Source organism: Lycium barbarum, chromosome 1 (assembly GCF_019175385.1).
Source record: "Lycium barbarum isolate Lr01 chromosome 1, ASM1917538v2, whole genome shotgun sequence".
NCBI classification, from domain to species: Eukaryota; Viridiplantae; Streptophyta; class Magnoliopsida; order Solanales; family Solanaceae; genus Lycium; species Lycium barbarum.
In genome coordinates, this window is record NC_083337.1 from 131,976,302 (window position 1) to 131,991,599 (window position 15,298).

Consider the following 15,298-nt stretch of genomic DNA (forward strand, 5'->3'; position numbering starts at 1 on the left):
ATCCTATACTCATATGCTTGTTGTAGCATAATGTAAGTGTAGTTCCACCTAGTCTCAATTTCTACTTGAATTTTCCTAGGTCTAAGGTTATTTTCCACACAAGCATTCTTAAAATCTCTAATTCTTCCCCTATTAGCATTACAAAAAAGAAACGCAACCGCATCTCTAACTTTTTGAACAGAATCATCAAAATGCACAAGATCATCTTTAACAATTAAATTTAAAATGTGACAACTACACCTTACATGAAAAATATTTTTTAGCGGAGGGTTTAGTTCTCTTTTTATAAGACCTATTACCTTTGTATTATTAGAAGCATTATCTAAAGCAATACAAAGTGTTTTTCTATAAATGTTAAAAAATCTCATAATAGTAGACATTGAATCGGCTAAAAATTTTCCATCGTGACGACCTTTTCCTTCGTCATATAAAAAAACTATAACTCTTTTTTGCATAACCCAGTTGTCATCAACCCAATGACATGTAATAGCAAAAAAATCTAAATGGTCAATACTAAGACCCAAATCAGCGATAAGACAAACATTACAATTTAAAGAATTAAATACATGGCGCAAATAAAATCTATATTTTTTAAACAAATCTATAACATCGGCTCTACAAGTACTTCTAGGAATACCCTCAAATAACGGATTATAACAACGATGAATGTAAGTAACAAACCCCAAACCTGAGGGAAAGGAAAATGGTAAACAATCATAAGCTACCATTTTAGCTATTTCTACACGCTCTTTTTTCTTGTCATACTTAAAATTTCTACTGGTTCGTGGGTCTATCGTCATTTGAATCCCCCCACATTTGAACCCGTTTGCTCTCCCCAAACATCCATATGTTTGGTTCTCATATGAGTATTTAGTGTACGCATTCCACCATCCTTACCAGTTCCTTGCTTAAAACTAAATACTTGTCTACATATGTTACATGTAGCTGATTGGTTTTCCCTATTCTTAGTCATAAATTTCCAAACTTTAGCTGTTGGCTTACGAGTTCTAGGCGGTTTGCCTTGTGTATGTGATTGTGCAGGACATGTATCTCCTATGGGATTTTCGAGGTGTTGCATTTCATCATCATCATCTAAGTCTTCATCAAAAGTGTCGGTAAAATGTTGTTGCATTGCCTCATGACCTAAAAGTGGATTATTTCCACCAACATCAATACCTAAATTAGGTGTTTCTTCCACAAATATTTCCTCATTAAGCGCACCCCTAACAATACGACTACTACTACCGGCACCACGTCTTAATCTCTTAGACATTATTAAATAGAATTAATTTAAATCACAAGAAAATAAATCACAAGAAAATAAATTACAACAAATTAAATTGCTAGAATTAAATTGCGTAAATTAAATTGCGAAAAATAAATTGCTAGAATTAAATTGCGAAAATAAAGATAGAGTTGGAACGAAGGTACCAAATTGCCGGATTAATTTCCAACAAAGTGAAGGCGGCTAGAATTGCAAATCCACCAAAGCTACTTCGGATTGTTGCAAAATCACCAACTCCACCAACAATATTATAATTGAAAAATTAATAATTGAAAGTTGAAACTATAATAACACTTTGTGGCTAATTATTGCAAAGTAACTATAATTGAGAGATTGAGATTTAAGAGAAAGATGAAGAAGAGTAAATTGGTGTGAATTAAAATGAAAATGAAAATGAAGAAGGGTTTATATAGGGGTGGGGGATGGGTTAAAGTGTTAAAAAAAAAAATTGGGGGCCAAAAATTAACAAAATGACCGTTTGGCAACGACCATTTTTGCAAATGGACCGTTGTCAACGGTCCATTAACGCACAGGCGGGCGGCGGCCCAACGACTCTTTTTTTTTTTTTTTTTTTTAATTTAACCGGTTAAACCGGTTTAATCAGTCCGGTTCCGGTTTCTAAAATATCGGAACCGGACCGGTAATTTTTAAATGGTTAACCGGTTCCGGTTTAACCGGTCCGGTTAACGGTTTTAACCGGTTAAACCGAACCGGTTAACAGGTTTACTTGGCTCTATCCATCCTACATGAAAAGGTGTCTTTGCTCTAAACTCTAAGGATGAACAGTGACAGAGTCAAAAATTTCACTTAAAAAAAAATCAAAATATATAGTGTAATGTTCATATATGAACCCCTTCCAATATCCTAGGTCCGTCCATGGGGATGGGCTCTAATTTCCACGAAGTTTACCTGAAGAGTGCAATTCAAGCAGACAAATTGACATTTTTGAATTACCCCAAATTGTGTGAACTCTTAAGTCACGGAGAAGAACAAAGCGCACTGAGTTCACATTGACCAATTTCACCGACATCTCTGAATAAATTTTGACACCATATGTAGCTACTTACTACCATATGTGACCAAACGTCAAACGTTCTTACTAAACTAACCCTTGACCTACTCAATTAATCTTCTCGGGCTACCCTTTTTCACTTCCAAGTTGTTTATATCAGAATAAATAAAAGTAATTATATACTACTATGAAACGCGACAACACTATATACAAAATTACAAATACGGCAAGGTTAGAAAATTAATTTTAAAATTCCTCATTATACTAATTTTATTCTCAAAATCAGGTCTGATAGAATAGAACTGGACAATCATATTTTATAGGATTCATTGGTAATAATAACCTTACCATGGCCTGGTGTTGCAATGACCCTTGTTGGACGGAGTTTCTATTTGGTGTAAGAATTATTTCTGTTCCAACTGACAATCTCTTTTAATCAGGTACTGGCAGGGCACTGCTCAACGGAGAATCATATGTGGTGCTATCTGATTTTTCCATACAAAATGGAGAACCACCAAATAGTTTCCTTGAAAAGTATGAGGAACAAAAAGATGAACACTTGCAAGGATCAAGTGATGTTATTGCTGATACGGATGAGGAAATGTTGAATTTGATTCTGAAGATTCAGACGATAAATTGGACCTTGAAAGCAGTGACATCGAACTATCTGGTATTGAAGACGGAGATGCTGGTAACATTCTGATTGTATTGGGAGAAGATCGTCTGAGATACAAAATAAGATGTTCATTGACCTGTCACATTACATATTTGCACTTGTAATTGATATGGCGTGTTGATTACTTATCTGTTTAAAGTCAGTACTCTTTATAAACAAAAAAAGTTTGTCTGGTAAGTCCTTGTTTGTTATGGAAGACCCCTTGACTAAAATTCTTTACTTTGGGACGGAAACAACGAATAACAGACAAGAGAAACAGAAATGGAAAGCATTACTTAGGAAAGAAGTTTGATTATCCCATTGGAAAGCACCACGCCTTGATGGATTGGATAGACTTAATTAGCTGGTGCAGTTGATAAATCTCTGTTCTTGAGGATGTTACCTACTCGTAATGCTAATAAATAAGCAGTTACTAACTCTGATGTATGATGTTTTGCAAGTCTAATTTGAACCTATGTGCTTAATGAAACTGAATTTTTTCTTTCCTGTTGAAAGGATTTGCGCGAAGCTTCTGTTTCCAGTGAGATGATTCCACAATTATGTCTAGAATAATTTGAATTTCACTCCCAAATTAATTTTGTGTACTCGATGGGAATCAACCTGCACCTTAATCCCAAGCTGTTGATAGAAATAAGAACCAAGCAATGTTTTCCACTAGTTTGCTCTTCAATAACATAGCTGTTGGTCGCTGAGTAATGGTAACTAGAAACAGATTTGATTACTTTCTCAGTTGTATTTTACTCTGTAGAATTGATACTGTATAAATAGTAGCTCAGATTGGGTGGAACTGATCCATAACATACTCGCTTTTGGACGAGTGAAGCACCTTCTTAGGCTAGCATATTTAGATTGCGATTAAATTACAATAATATTTACTTGTATGGAAAGCTTCTTACAATCTGAAATGTTGTGTTCCTGTGCATTGGCTTTAACGATGTGTTGAGCTTAACAACGCATGGTTTGTCAAATTCCGCCTCCTACTTTAATTTTAATGTTATTTTTCATCTTTTGATGAGCAACCTTGGACACATTAGCCTTTGCTCCAACAGAAAAGTGTTTGTTTACTCTCTTCAAGTGCTGGTGAATGAAACGCAGTTTCCTGTAGAAGCAGTTCAACATTTCTAATATTCATAACCGGATTACTTGCTTTACCACACAGTCCTAAAAATAAGTGAATATCAAAAAATACAGAGAGATTTTGAAAAGGAAAGGAGTAAGGAAGTGAAGTATTGAAAAGCAAAAGTCATCGCTAGTAGTAACATCTTGTCATTGCAAACAAATACAGGCAGATGGTCATGTTAATTTGCAACAATATATGGGTTGCTTCCATATTATTATACATGATAGAGGTCAGGTTCAAGAATCCAATGGTCCATAAACAATTAACCGAGTGGTGGGTAAGAATGTACATTTGGGGATAGAATTTTTGATCTAGATGGTGATCAAACATCATCAGCATCACTTCCTGCAACATGAGTTTCATGACTGGCCCAGTAATTACTTCCATCAGGACCAGAAATCTGAAACCTGTTGAGTTATAAAAGAAAGTACCTCAGAGAGGACTTATGATATGTTTCTAACTCAATTCTAAACAACACTGCAGTATACAACTGACCGCTCAAGCACTGATTTTCCTTCTTTGTATTTTTGGCTCTTTTCATGGGCAGTCTCCTGCAAAAGAATTATTATTAGCAACTAACTAACTAAAGCTGTCTGGTAACTGCCAAACGACAATGTCTACCATTTTAGCACTCTGTACTCACATATTTCCATCCAACAATTGATCCACAACAGACGCAGAAAATGTCGGCCACAGTGTGCATACCAGTCATCATCATTCTATTTTCTATCTCGCCAGAAGTGACATTCACTCTGTCAAAGAAGAAGAAAAGGGCGTATAGAATATACTGAACTACAAAGTGCATTTTTATTGTATGTTTCTGCTAAATGATGAAATGAAACGAGGAGATTTGAGAAGATCAGAACTCTTGAGCAGGAAAGCAATCAACTTCAGCATAATACAGTCAAGTAAGATTTTTCAAAATATTAATGTAATATTTGTACTCCAGCAAAATATTCTTAAACGTACATGATACATCAGTCTGGTATAATCCCATAAGGTTCTATAGTGATTCAGACAGAATAAAGTACAGACCAGCTAATTTTATACTTTGACACAAATGCATGAAGATATACACATACTGTACCATGATCTTTAACAAACTAAACCTAAAAGGTATAGTCTACCTTGTTCATAAGTTTTCATGTGCCCTCAAATATTATAGGCTGGTTGTGACATTCCACAGTGATCACTGACTCGGAGCTAATAACAAAATCAAAGATCCTGAGAGCAATGTGACCCAAGTAGAGTAGAGGGCCCAAATAAAAGCCAAATAGTTTGCACATACTCCAGTTGCACTCAACTTTTGAATGTGAGTCTTTTTCATTTCAATTCATGGAACATTTGGCTAACTACTACAAACATGAATCCTCCCAATCCAATACTTCATCTTTTTTCACATTCTAGTTGAACGGTGTCCTCCACACCAGTAAAAGAAGCGGAATAAAGTCAAATAAGGAGGATTTACACAGTAGCTCATTGCATCCTAACTTTGTAGCAGAGGTATGGATAAGCTTGACCTTAGCAATAACATTGTTCATCAAACCAAGCAACAAATAACTCATGCCCCATCAATGCCAAGAAAAGCTTAACAACAATAACAGGAAATAGAATGGCAATGGTTTTCATATTCTACTGAGAATAAAACCAATAGAAGTTGTACAAGTTTGTGGGACTTGTGATTTTAATGCAGCAAGTTTAAAGATTGGACACGTGAAAATGTCACAAAAGATTTCTGATGATTGGATGTGCAGAATCAAAGAGACTTACACCTTACTGAAGAGATAAGCCTTCCCATGTCGGCAGTGGAAAGACTGAAGGAAATATCAGAAGGAAAACATCGAGTCAGATGACATAAACTTCATGACTCAGAATGACAACATACATTGTTTAAGGGCTGAAAGAAGAAAGTAACATAAACTTCAACTAATTAGAATTGCCTAATCATCATTTCTTTCCATTCAAAGCATTTGAATTTTCTAAAAACAGAAGTTTCGAAGCTACAGCACTTGAAAACATGCTCTAATTTTATCTGAGGTGGATTCAGGATTTGAACTCTATGGGTTCAACCGGTAAGTTTATTAGCATTGAACTTGCTAAAATTTTAAAATTACAGGTTCAAACCTATTATTTATCAATTTCAATAAATTTTTTATGCATAAATTTATACTTCCCGTCGAAAATATTGGGTTCAGATGAACCTGGTGCTATTAGGCTGCATCCGCCCCTGAATTTTATGCTATAGAAGACAGATGGAATTCTCCATAGGATAGAATGACCTAGAAAGTCAACTAATATAACTAAAGAAAGTCATGAATGCACATTTCAAAGAAATTAAGCATAATAAAGTCACCAAACAAATACCAAGTTGATCAATGGAATGGGCATAACATATTGAAGCCATTAGCGCAAAGACATGGAACAAATGGAAAACGCTAAACAAGTATACTCCAATTATACGACTCAACTCCACATTGCAGAAATGACCCTCTATTTCATAACTAAAGAACTCCTCCACATTGCAGAAATGACCCTCTAAATTCATAACTGGATAAAGCAGAAGAATTATTGTATACAATGCTATCAGCAATACTAACTATTATTTCTTTTGACAGTTTATAATTAATTCACAAAAATGCCCCCTTTTACTCCAAAGGGTCAAATTGCTCAATCTCAGATGTTCTTCACTCACATACATAGCTGATCTAAAAATACCCAATTTTTATTGACACCTGAAAATTAGTTTAACAGATCAAGAACATAGAGAACAAGTCCTATAAACCAAACCAAACCCAACCACCGATCAAGCCAAAGATTGAATTTTTATAACAAAAATAAGCAAAATCAAGAAAACCCAATTTCAAGAATTACAATAAAAGAGTGATCAAACTTATATAAGTGTATAGAGGATAACCTTAGAAACAATGTTTTCAGAAAGGGCAAGATGAGTTCCACAGTGCTTGCAGCTATAGATCTTGCCTTCAAGAGTCAATACAAATAGCCTCCCCATCAAACCTCTTTTATAAAATTGAAGACAAAGAATCAAGGTAGAAAATTTGAAGACAGCTAGGAAGAAAGAGGTTTGGGGTTATCCTAAAAAAGGGAAAAGGATATGGATCAACAGTTTTGTCAATGTCGCAATGAATATATGGGTAATAGTTTATGTTTTCAGTTGAAACATAATAATAACGTCAAGAAAGAGAAGTCATTGAATGTGTGAGGGAGTTCTTTGAATAATGTGCTAATAAAGTAAAGAAGTCACCCTTTTTGTGAAGCAAAGGTGCAAGATATCTTGGTGGACAAAGCTATTTTTGTTATAAACGGGAAGTTCCCACATTACTCGCACACGGGATTGTGTGCGTACTTATAAGCAGGGCATGAAGCCTTTATTTATAGACGCGTTTTAAAGCCGTGAGGGGCTGAGGCTTCAAAGCGGACAATATCTACAAGCTGTTTATAACACGTTATCAGCACGATGCTCGCGATGGGAGGGTGTGTTGTGAACTGGAAGTTCCCACATCACTCGCACACGGGATTGTGTGCGTGCTTATAAGCAGGGTCTGAAGCCTTTACTTATAGACGCGTTTTAAAGCCGTGAGGGGCTGAGGCTCCAAAGCGGACAATATCTACAAGCTGTTTATAACAATTTTAGATTTATGTTATCTGAGGTCCTATCTACTCGAGTACTTGTTATTTTTTTTTCAAAAAATAATTGTTCTAAAATACTTAGAGCCCGTTTGGATTGACTGATAAGTTGCTTATAAGCTGTTTTCAGCTTTTTTGAGTGTTTGGCTGGCCAACTTAAAGCTATTTTGTGCTTAAAATAAGCTAAAAAGATTAATTGGGCTCGTTTGGCTTAGCTTATCTAAAGCAGCTTATAAGCCAAAAAAAATAAGTTGGATTACCCAAACTTTTTTTTTTTTTTGGCTTATCCAATTTATAAGTTGCTTTTTTTAAGTCCATCCAAACAGACTCTTAACTTTTGTTTTTCTTCTTCTACTTTTGTCTTTACTGTTTTCATCAACTTGTGTGTACTTTAAAACTGTTTCACTAGCTGAGGTCAAATGACAAAAAAAGTTTATTAAACTGAATCATCAATCAACAAGCTTACAATAAAACTTGGAGCATACTCCCAACAAAAATGACTAGCATTTCCTAATACTTGATATGATATGTGAACTGAATGCTTTCATAGCAGACTTAAAATTGTGGCCAGATTTTTGGGCTTTCAAAATTTGGCCCAAGTTGGTTTGAGGCTAAAAGCCTCCAGTTTGCCTCGATTAGGTTGCCATTTGATTTGAGACTAATCTCCAATTTGGATCATTTGGTAGTCAACTGACTTGAGATTAGACGTCTCCCGTTTCTCCAATTAGGTAGCTAGTATTGTCATACATTAAGGGTGTCAACCGGTTTGAACCGGAACTGAACCGGCAACCGATTATAAAATCGGCTGATTTCCGGTCTAAAAATCGAAATCTGTCATCGGTTTCGGTTTACCGGTTAGAAACCCGAAATCAAAACCGGTTCGGTTCAAAACGTCCAAAACCTCTTTTTTTTTTGTATATATATATATATATATATATATATATATATATATATATATATATATATATATATATATATATATATATATATATGTATATTATAGTATTTATTAGTATATTGGAGGTATATTTACATATGTTATATAAGTTTATAAGTAAAGTTTATATATTTACTGACTAACAGGCTAACAGCAAGTCAGCAATATAGCATATACGTGTATATATATATATATATGTGTGTTTAAGTTATATGTATAATATATATTATAAGTATATTCTTAGTATATTGTAGTTATTTTTCAAGTATATAACTTTCTAATTTTTAATTTAAGTAGATGTATCATGTATATTATAAGTATGTTCTTAGTATATTTTAGGTATATTCTTAACTTAATATAATTAAAAATATGAACACAAGTAAATAGAAGAAAGCTCAATGAGCCATATATTTTATTCATTCTTGGATAACATTTATTTGCAAGTTGTAGTTTTTTTTAACTTGCAAATAATACATGAGTTGCAAAGAAATAGTAGAATAATAAAATCACCAATTCTCAATCATTTGGTTAATTTCCCCCATATCATATTCGGCCATGGACATATCTTCAAAGTCTTCCATTTGGTCCGGTCCACTTGCTATCAAATCTTCAATCTCTTCCTCTTCGCCTTCCTCCGCTTCTAAGTTTTGGTTGCGTTGCTCCGATCTAATCCAATCGCGAATGCACACTAGTACTTGCAAGCTAAAGCCGGATAATGAGTGTCTATGGTCTCCAATTGTTGTCTTCCCTGGCTAAATGCACTCTCCGAAGCCACGGTTGATACTTGAACCGTAAGGATATCTCGAGCCATTCTTGAGAGTATCGGATGACTTGCCTTGTATTTCTTCCACCATGCTAAGACGTCTAGCTCATCTAGTTCCTTGATATCCACATTTGGCTGCATCAAATAAAAGTGCTATTCATCAAAGTTTGCATTACAAGAAGGAGTTGGATGTGAATGTAAAACTTTTAAACCCGACAAGCCCTTTTTGCTACTTTGAGAAGTAGTAGGGCGTGGAGCAACGGATGTAGCATGTTCTTCCAAATTAGAATAATGAGTAAAAACTTTTCTAAACTCGTCATCAATAGCGGTTTCAGCTTCAGCTAAAGATGGTTGAACTCCCTCTTCAATTTCTAAAAATGTATAAATTACATTTGACCAACCAATACTTTAGTATAAGACACTTTTAAACAAGGATTTAAAAGAGAACCCAATATAAATAAAGTTGGGATGGAAAAAGAATACTTCTTAAATTTTGTTATCATATCAAAAATAACCGCTTGATAACCGGGTTTATATTTATACTCTTGTAAAACTGTAGCTATTTCCGCTAAGTAGGCTAAAATTCCGGTTACCGTGGGATAGAATTGTCTAGAAAAAGCAAGAGTTGCATTATAAATTTTTTCTAAGAGTTCAACACATTCCTTAACATCTTCCCAATCCGTAAAATTTAACCAATCATCACTATTAATATTATATTTGTTGTGAACTTGTTGTATGGGAATCCTATACTCATATGCTTGTTGTAGCATAATGTAAGTGTAGTTCCACTTAGTCTCAATTTCTACTTGAATTTTCCTAGGTCTAAGGTTATTTTTCACACAAGCATTCTTAAAATCTCTAATTCTTCCCCTATTAGCATTACAAAAAAGAAACGCAACCGCATCTCGTACTTTTTGAATAGAATCGTCAAAACGCACAAGCCCATCTTTAACAATTAAGTTTAAAATGTGACAACTACATCTTACATGAAACATATTTCTTAGTGGAGGGTTTAGTTCTCTTTTTAAAAGGCCAATCGCCTTTGTATTATTAGAAGCATTAGCTAAAGCAATACAAAGTGTTTTCTATAAATGTTAAAAAATCTCATAATAGTAGACATTGAATCCGCTAAATTTTTTCCATCGTGACGACCTTTTCCTTCATCATATAAAAAAGCTATAATTCTTTTTTGCATAACCCAGTTGTCATCAACCCAATGACATGTAATAGCAAAAAAATCTAACTTGTTAAGACTAAGACCCAAATCAGCGGTAAGAAAAACATTACAATTTAAAGAATTAAATACATGGCGCAAATAAAATCTATATTTTTTATACAAATCTATAAGATCCGCTCTACAAGTACTTCTAGGAATACCCTCAAATAACGGATTATAACAACATTGAATGTAAGTAATAAACCCCAAACCCGAAGGAAAGGAAAATGGTAAACAATCATAAGCTACAAAATTTTTACCGGTTCGTGGGTCTATTGTCATTTGAATACCCCCCACATTTGAACTCGTTTGCTCTCCCCAAACATCCATATGTTTCTTTCTCATATGACCATTTAGTGTACCCGTTCCACCATCCTTACTAGTTTCTTGCTTAAAAGTAAATATTTGTCCACATAGGGTACATTTAGCTGTTTGGCTTTCCCTATCCTTAGTCATAAATTTCCAAATTTTAGCGGTTGACTTACGAGTTCTAGGCGGTTTGTCTTGTGTATGTGATTGTGCAGGACATGTATCTCCTATGAGATTTTTGGGGGGTTGTGTCTCATCATCATCATCATCATCATCATCAATTTCATTAAAAGTGTCGGTATAATGTTGTTGCATTGCCTCATGACCCAAAAGTGGATTATTTCCACCAATATCAATACCTAAATTAGGTGTTTCTTCCACAAATGTTTCCTCATTAAGCCCACGCCTAACAATACCACTACTACCGGCACCACGTCTAAATCTCTTTGATTATTAAATAGAATTAATTTAAATCACACTCAAATAAATCACAAGAAAATGAATTGCAACAAATTAAATTGCGTAAATTAAATTGCGAAAAATAAAGATAGAGTTGGAACGAAGGTACCAAATTGCCGGACTAATTTCCAACAAAGTGAAGGCCGCTATAATTGCAAATCCACCAAAGCTACTTCGGATTGTTGCAAAATCACCAACTCCACCAACAATATTATAATTGCAAAATTAATAATTGAAACTATAATAAGACTTTATAATATTTATTTGAGAGAAATTTAAAGTGGCTAATTGTTGCAAAGTAACTATAATTGAGAGATTGAGATTTGAGAGAAAGAGAAGAGTGAATTGGTGTGGATTAAAATGGAAATGGAGAGGGGTTTATATAGGGGTGAGGGATGAGTTAAAGTGTTAAAAAAAAAGTTTGGAGGGTTTGGGGGGAAATAAAAGAGTTGGGGACCGTTTGGCAACGGCCATTTTTGCAAATGGACCGTTGCCCAACGGTCCAATTTGGGCCCAAGCCGCAACGGCTACAAACTAATTTTTTTTTTTAAATTCCACCGGTTAACCGGTTCTGGTTCCAGTTTTAAAAAAATTGGAACCGAACCAGTACAAAATATACGGTTAATCGGAACCGGTAAACCGGTTCAACCGGTTCCGATTTTACCGGTTTGAACCGGTAAAACCGGACCGGTTGACGGGTTTATCATACATTACCGTCAAATTAAAAGGTTAGATTTGAAGCTAAAGTAAATTGCTAATGTACGTTACATATGAGATTTTTCAGTTTGTTTAGGAGAGGATAGTCCTTAGTGATACATGTTTTACAAAGACATATTTGTCTCAAGTAAATGATGAACCCGCTCCTCACTCCTTGGATTCGATGAGATTGCCTGAGATTTGAGCCCACAGAGAGAAACTCGTGTTTACCTTAATCATGAATCCTACACTTAAAAGGGTTAGAACTCTTTGTACGTTTTTTTTTTTAACATATTGTTCTCAGATGTATAACTATTCTTAGATACTTAATGTAGCTATATAGATCTTAATTTGTTTTCGGTAATAGTCGATTTGAGAATATTAAGTTGTTTAGTTGCTGTATTAGAGTTATAAAGATTAATGTTGATTGTGCCAAGTAATTGTTACATTGGTTTGCATGGTGGACTCTAAGCCGATCAAAAATAAGTAAGAAAAATTTACTTGTCATAGCTACTTCTAAAACCTATTTATGAATAGTAACTACCTTTTATTTTATTTATTGTTCATAACTAAAATATTTTCTTAAATTACACATCATAACTAGTGTCCTGTATTTCACAAGTTTCTCTTTTAAATTGGTTTTCTCTCACCTCTCAAATCTATTTCTCCCTCACCCTTCTCTTTCTCTCTCTCCGTTCCCTCTCCTGCTCCCAGATCTGTGGAATCTACTTCCCTTGCCTGGACCCTCCGAATGCCGCCCTCGATCTGTGAGATCTACTTCCATTGACGCCTTCAGCTGCGGCACAACCAATTCCAATTGCTTTTACAATTTTTCTTCTATTGGCATTGCGAAGCTTCTAAAAGTTTCTGGATCTATAATTGGATTTTAATGCCCACAGGTCTGGTGATTGTTTGATGTCAAAGAAATGTGTGTTTAAATGTTTCTTAAAGATCTTTTTCAATCTAAAAAAGTTGAAATTCGCTGGAAAACGAAATCTGATTTTAATAGCAATTCTCGATTTAGTTATGGAGGCAACTCTTCACTGTTGATGTTGCTATAAATCAAATTCCTTTGAGACCTTCTATGTTTCTCTGATTTACAAATCTCTAAAGAAAAACTCACTGGTTTTTCACCAGAAGCAGTTAAAGAAGTCTTATTTTTTCTAAGTGGAACAATTCCAAATTCATCAGTATCCACAGTCCCACAAGTTATCAAATTCCTGAAAATACTTGAAGCCCTACTTGAATAGCTTCTACTCTTATTCAATTTCGGGTTTTTTGACGATTTGGTTTGTTCCTTACTTTTCCGACACTGCCACTTCTTCTCCGTGGCGGCGGCGGTGGTTCACCGGTGGTTCAACGCATACTCCACCTCCGATGAGAGTTGTGGAGCTTCATGCTCACCAAGTGTTTGATAAAACGTTTCAGTATATTTCAGTGTACTGTTTCAGTATATTTCAATGTATTTCTAATTTATGAAACAGTTTATGATATATTTCATTGTATTCCATTGTATATACGCATACTACAATTTTATATTTCTTAAACAATCAACCATATTTTATTGTATTTCAGTGTATATTTTTCTGTATTTGGAAGTATTTCTAAAGTTTGGAATGGAGTAATTTGGAGAGAGAAACGTGGGTTGTTATGAAACTTCAACAGTTATGCGTGATACATGGTTGATTTAATTTGACTTACCATTTAAAATGAAAGAAGAGAATCTGTTCCATAAATACAGTCTATTTTGAATCTGTCAGATTTTGTATTTCAGTGTATTTCAAAAATGCGAACTCCGCCGGATTTTGTATTTCCGTGTATTTCCCTGTATTTCGAAAACGCGAAATACAACCGAATACAACAAAAACTAGCTACGATTTGTAAATATAGAAAAAGTAGTTATAAATTGTTAGAAGCTATTAAAAGGTAGCTGTTGATGTAAGTTTCACAATAAATAAAGGATATCTCAACAGGAAGTGTCACTCATGGACTAGGATAACTTTAGCCTTTATTTATTCTCCCATCTATATTTTTTTGTATATATTTTATTTGGATTAGATTTGTAGTGCCAATCCAACACAAGTCTTTTTTTTTTTTTTAATGTTTTTTATTGTTTTCAATTGAATTTTTTTTTTTTTCAATATTCAATATTTATATTGACAATAGTGTATCGAACAAATATAATTCATTGTGATCAATGAAGTGGATCTATTTAGTTTTATTTTATGTTTTAAATTAATTAGAAAGTGTGAATGTATTTTTTTTAGATTTCTTCTTTCAATGGTTTTTGGTTGTCTTGTCTAATCTCTTTATTTCTTTTTCTTCGGATTGGATCTACACAATGTTTTTTGATATTTTCTTCGGGTTGCTTTTTTATATTATAAGGAAATTGTCTTTTAGTGGGCTTGTAAATATTTAGAAAAAAAGAGTCGGCTTGCACATGCGAGAAATGGGCTTAAAGGCAAAAGAGTTGGATTTGCCCCCTGTGCGCAAGATATACATGAGGCCTCCAAATTCATACATATGTACCATTGGACTGTTATGACTATTATTTAGTTAGTGTAACGGTCTCTCATTCCTAGTTTATATTAGACGAGAGCTTGTTGAATCCAGTAGAATATAGTTGCACCATTTGAAATACTAAGTTACTCGGATTTTCTTAAAATGTCCTTGGGTACGTGTCAAATCCTTCCAAAGTAGTGTATTTTTGAAGGATCCGACACGGGTGCGGCAACACTTTCAAAGAGTCCGAGTAACTTAGTTGAAATATCCTTAAGGACGGTGTCATCAACAACACATCTCAAGCTTGATATGGATATTTCTGGGACTATAGTTCAACAATTTTACAGCATCATATACTCTATCAGCAAGGAATCCATGAATGAATCCGTTAGAATAGAGAATTTCTCTCTTTCTTTTGGGTGGAATTATTTGGTATTAAATACATATTCATATTTTCTTATTTCACTATCTACGACTAAATTCTCATATATTGTTTTGTTGTTGCAACCTTCTTGTCTAAATTCTCATATGTTGCTCACTTGTTTTTGCGTCAAGACCAAAAGTTATGTGCAATCTCATTCGAGTTTGATCCTTCTAAACGGTAATGATTATACATTCAAATCTTCGGATAGCACCACTAGATCATCAATAAAGCAAAATTATTTCATATTTTGTATG

General features: G+C 34.3%; 1 protein-coding gene and 1 pseudogene across 1 annotated transcript; one reads left to right on the forward strand and one right to left on the reverse strand.

Annotated features, from left to right (window-relative positions):
• Nucleotides 1–3,150, forward strand: part of LOC132614253 (arginyl-tRNA--protein transferase 1-like) — a 34,297-nt pseudogene extending 31,147 nt beyond the window's left edge.
• A 1,052-nt stretch (nt 3,151–4,202) lies between these two features.
• On the reverse strand, nt 4,203–7,367 carry LOC132637902 (protein yippee-like). Its single transcript, XM_060354920.1, has 5 exons — nt 7,008–7,367; nt 5,864–5,907; nt 4,737–4,845; nt 4,589–4,644; nt 4,203–4,500 (listed from the first exon to the last, which is right to left on the reverse strand). The coding sequence occupies exons 1-5, from the start codon at nt 7,101–7,103 to the stop codon at nt 4,416–4,418; spliced, it is 390 nt and encodes a 129-aa protein (XP_060210903.1). The 5' UTR covers nt 7,104–7,367; the 3' UTR covers nt 4,203–4,415.
• Between the last annotated feature and the right edge of the window lie 7,931 nt (nt 7,368–15,298).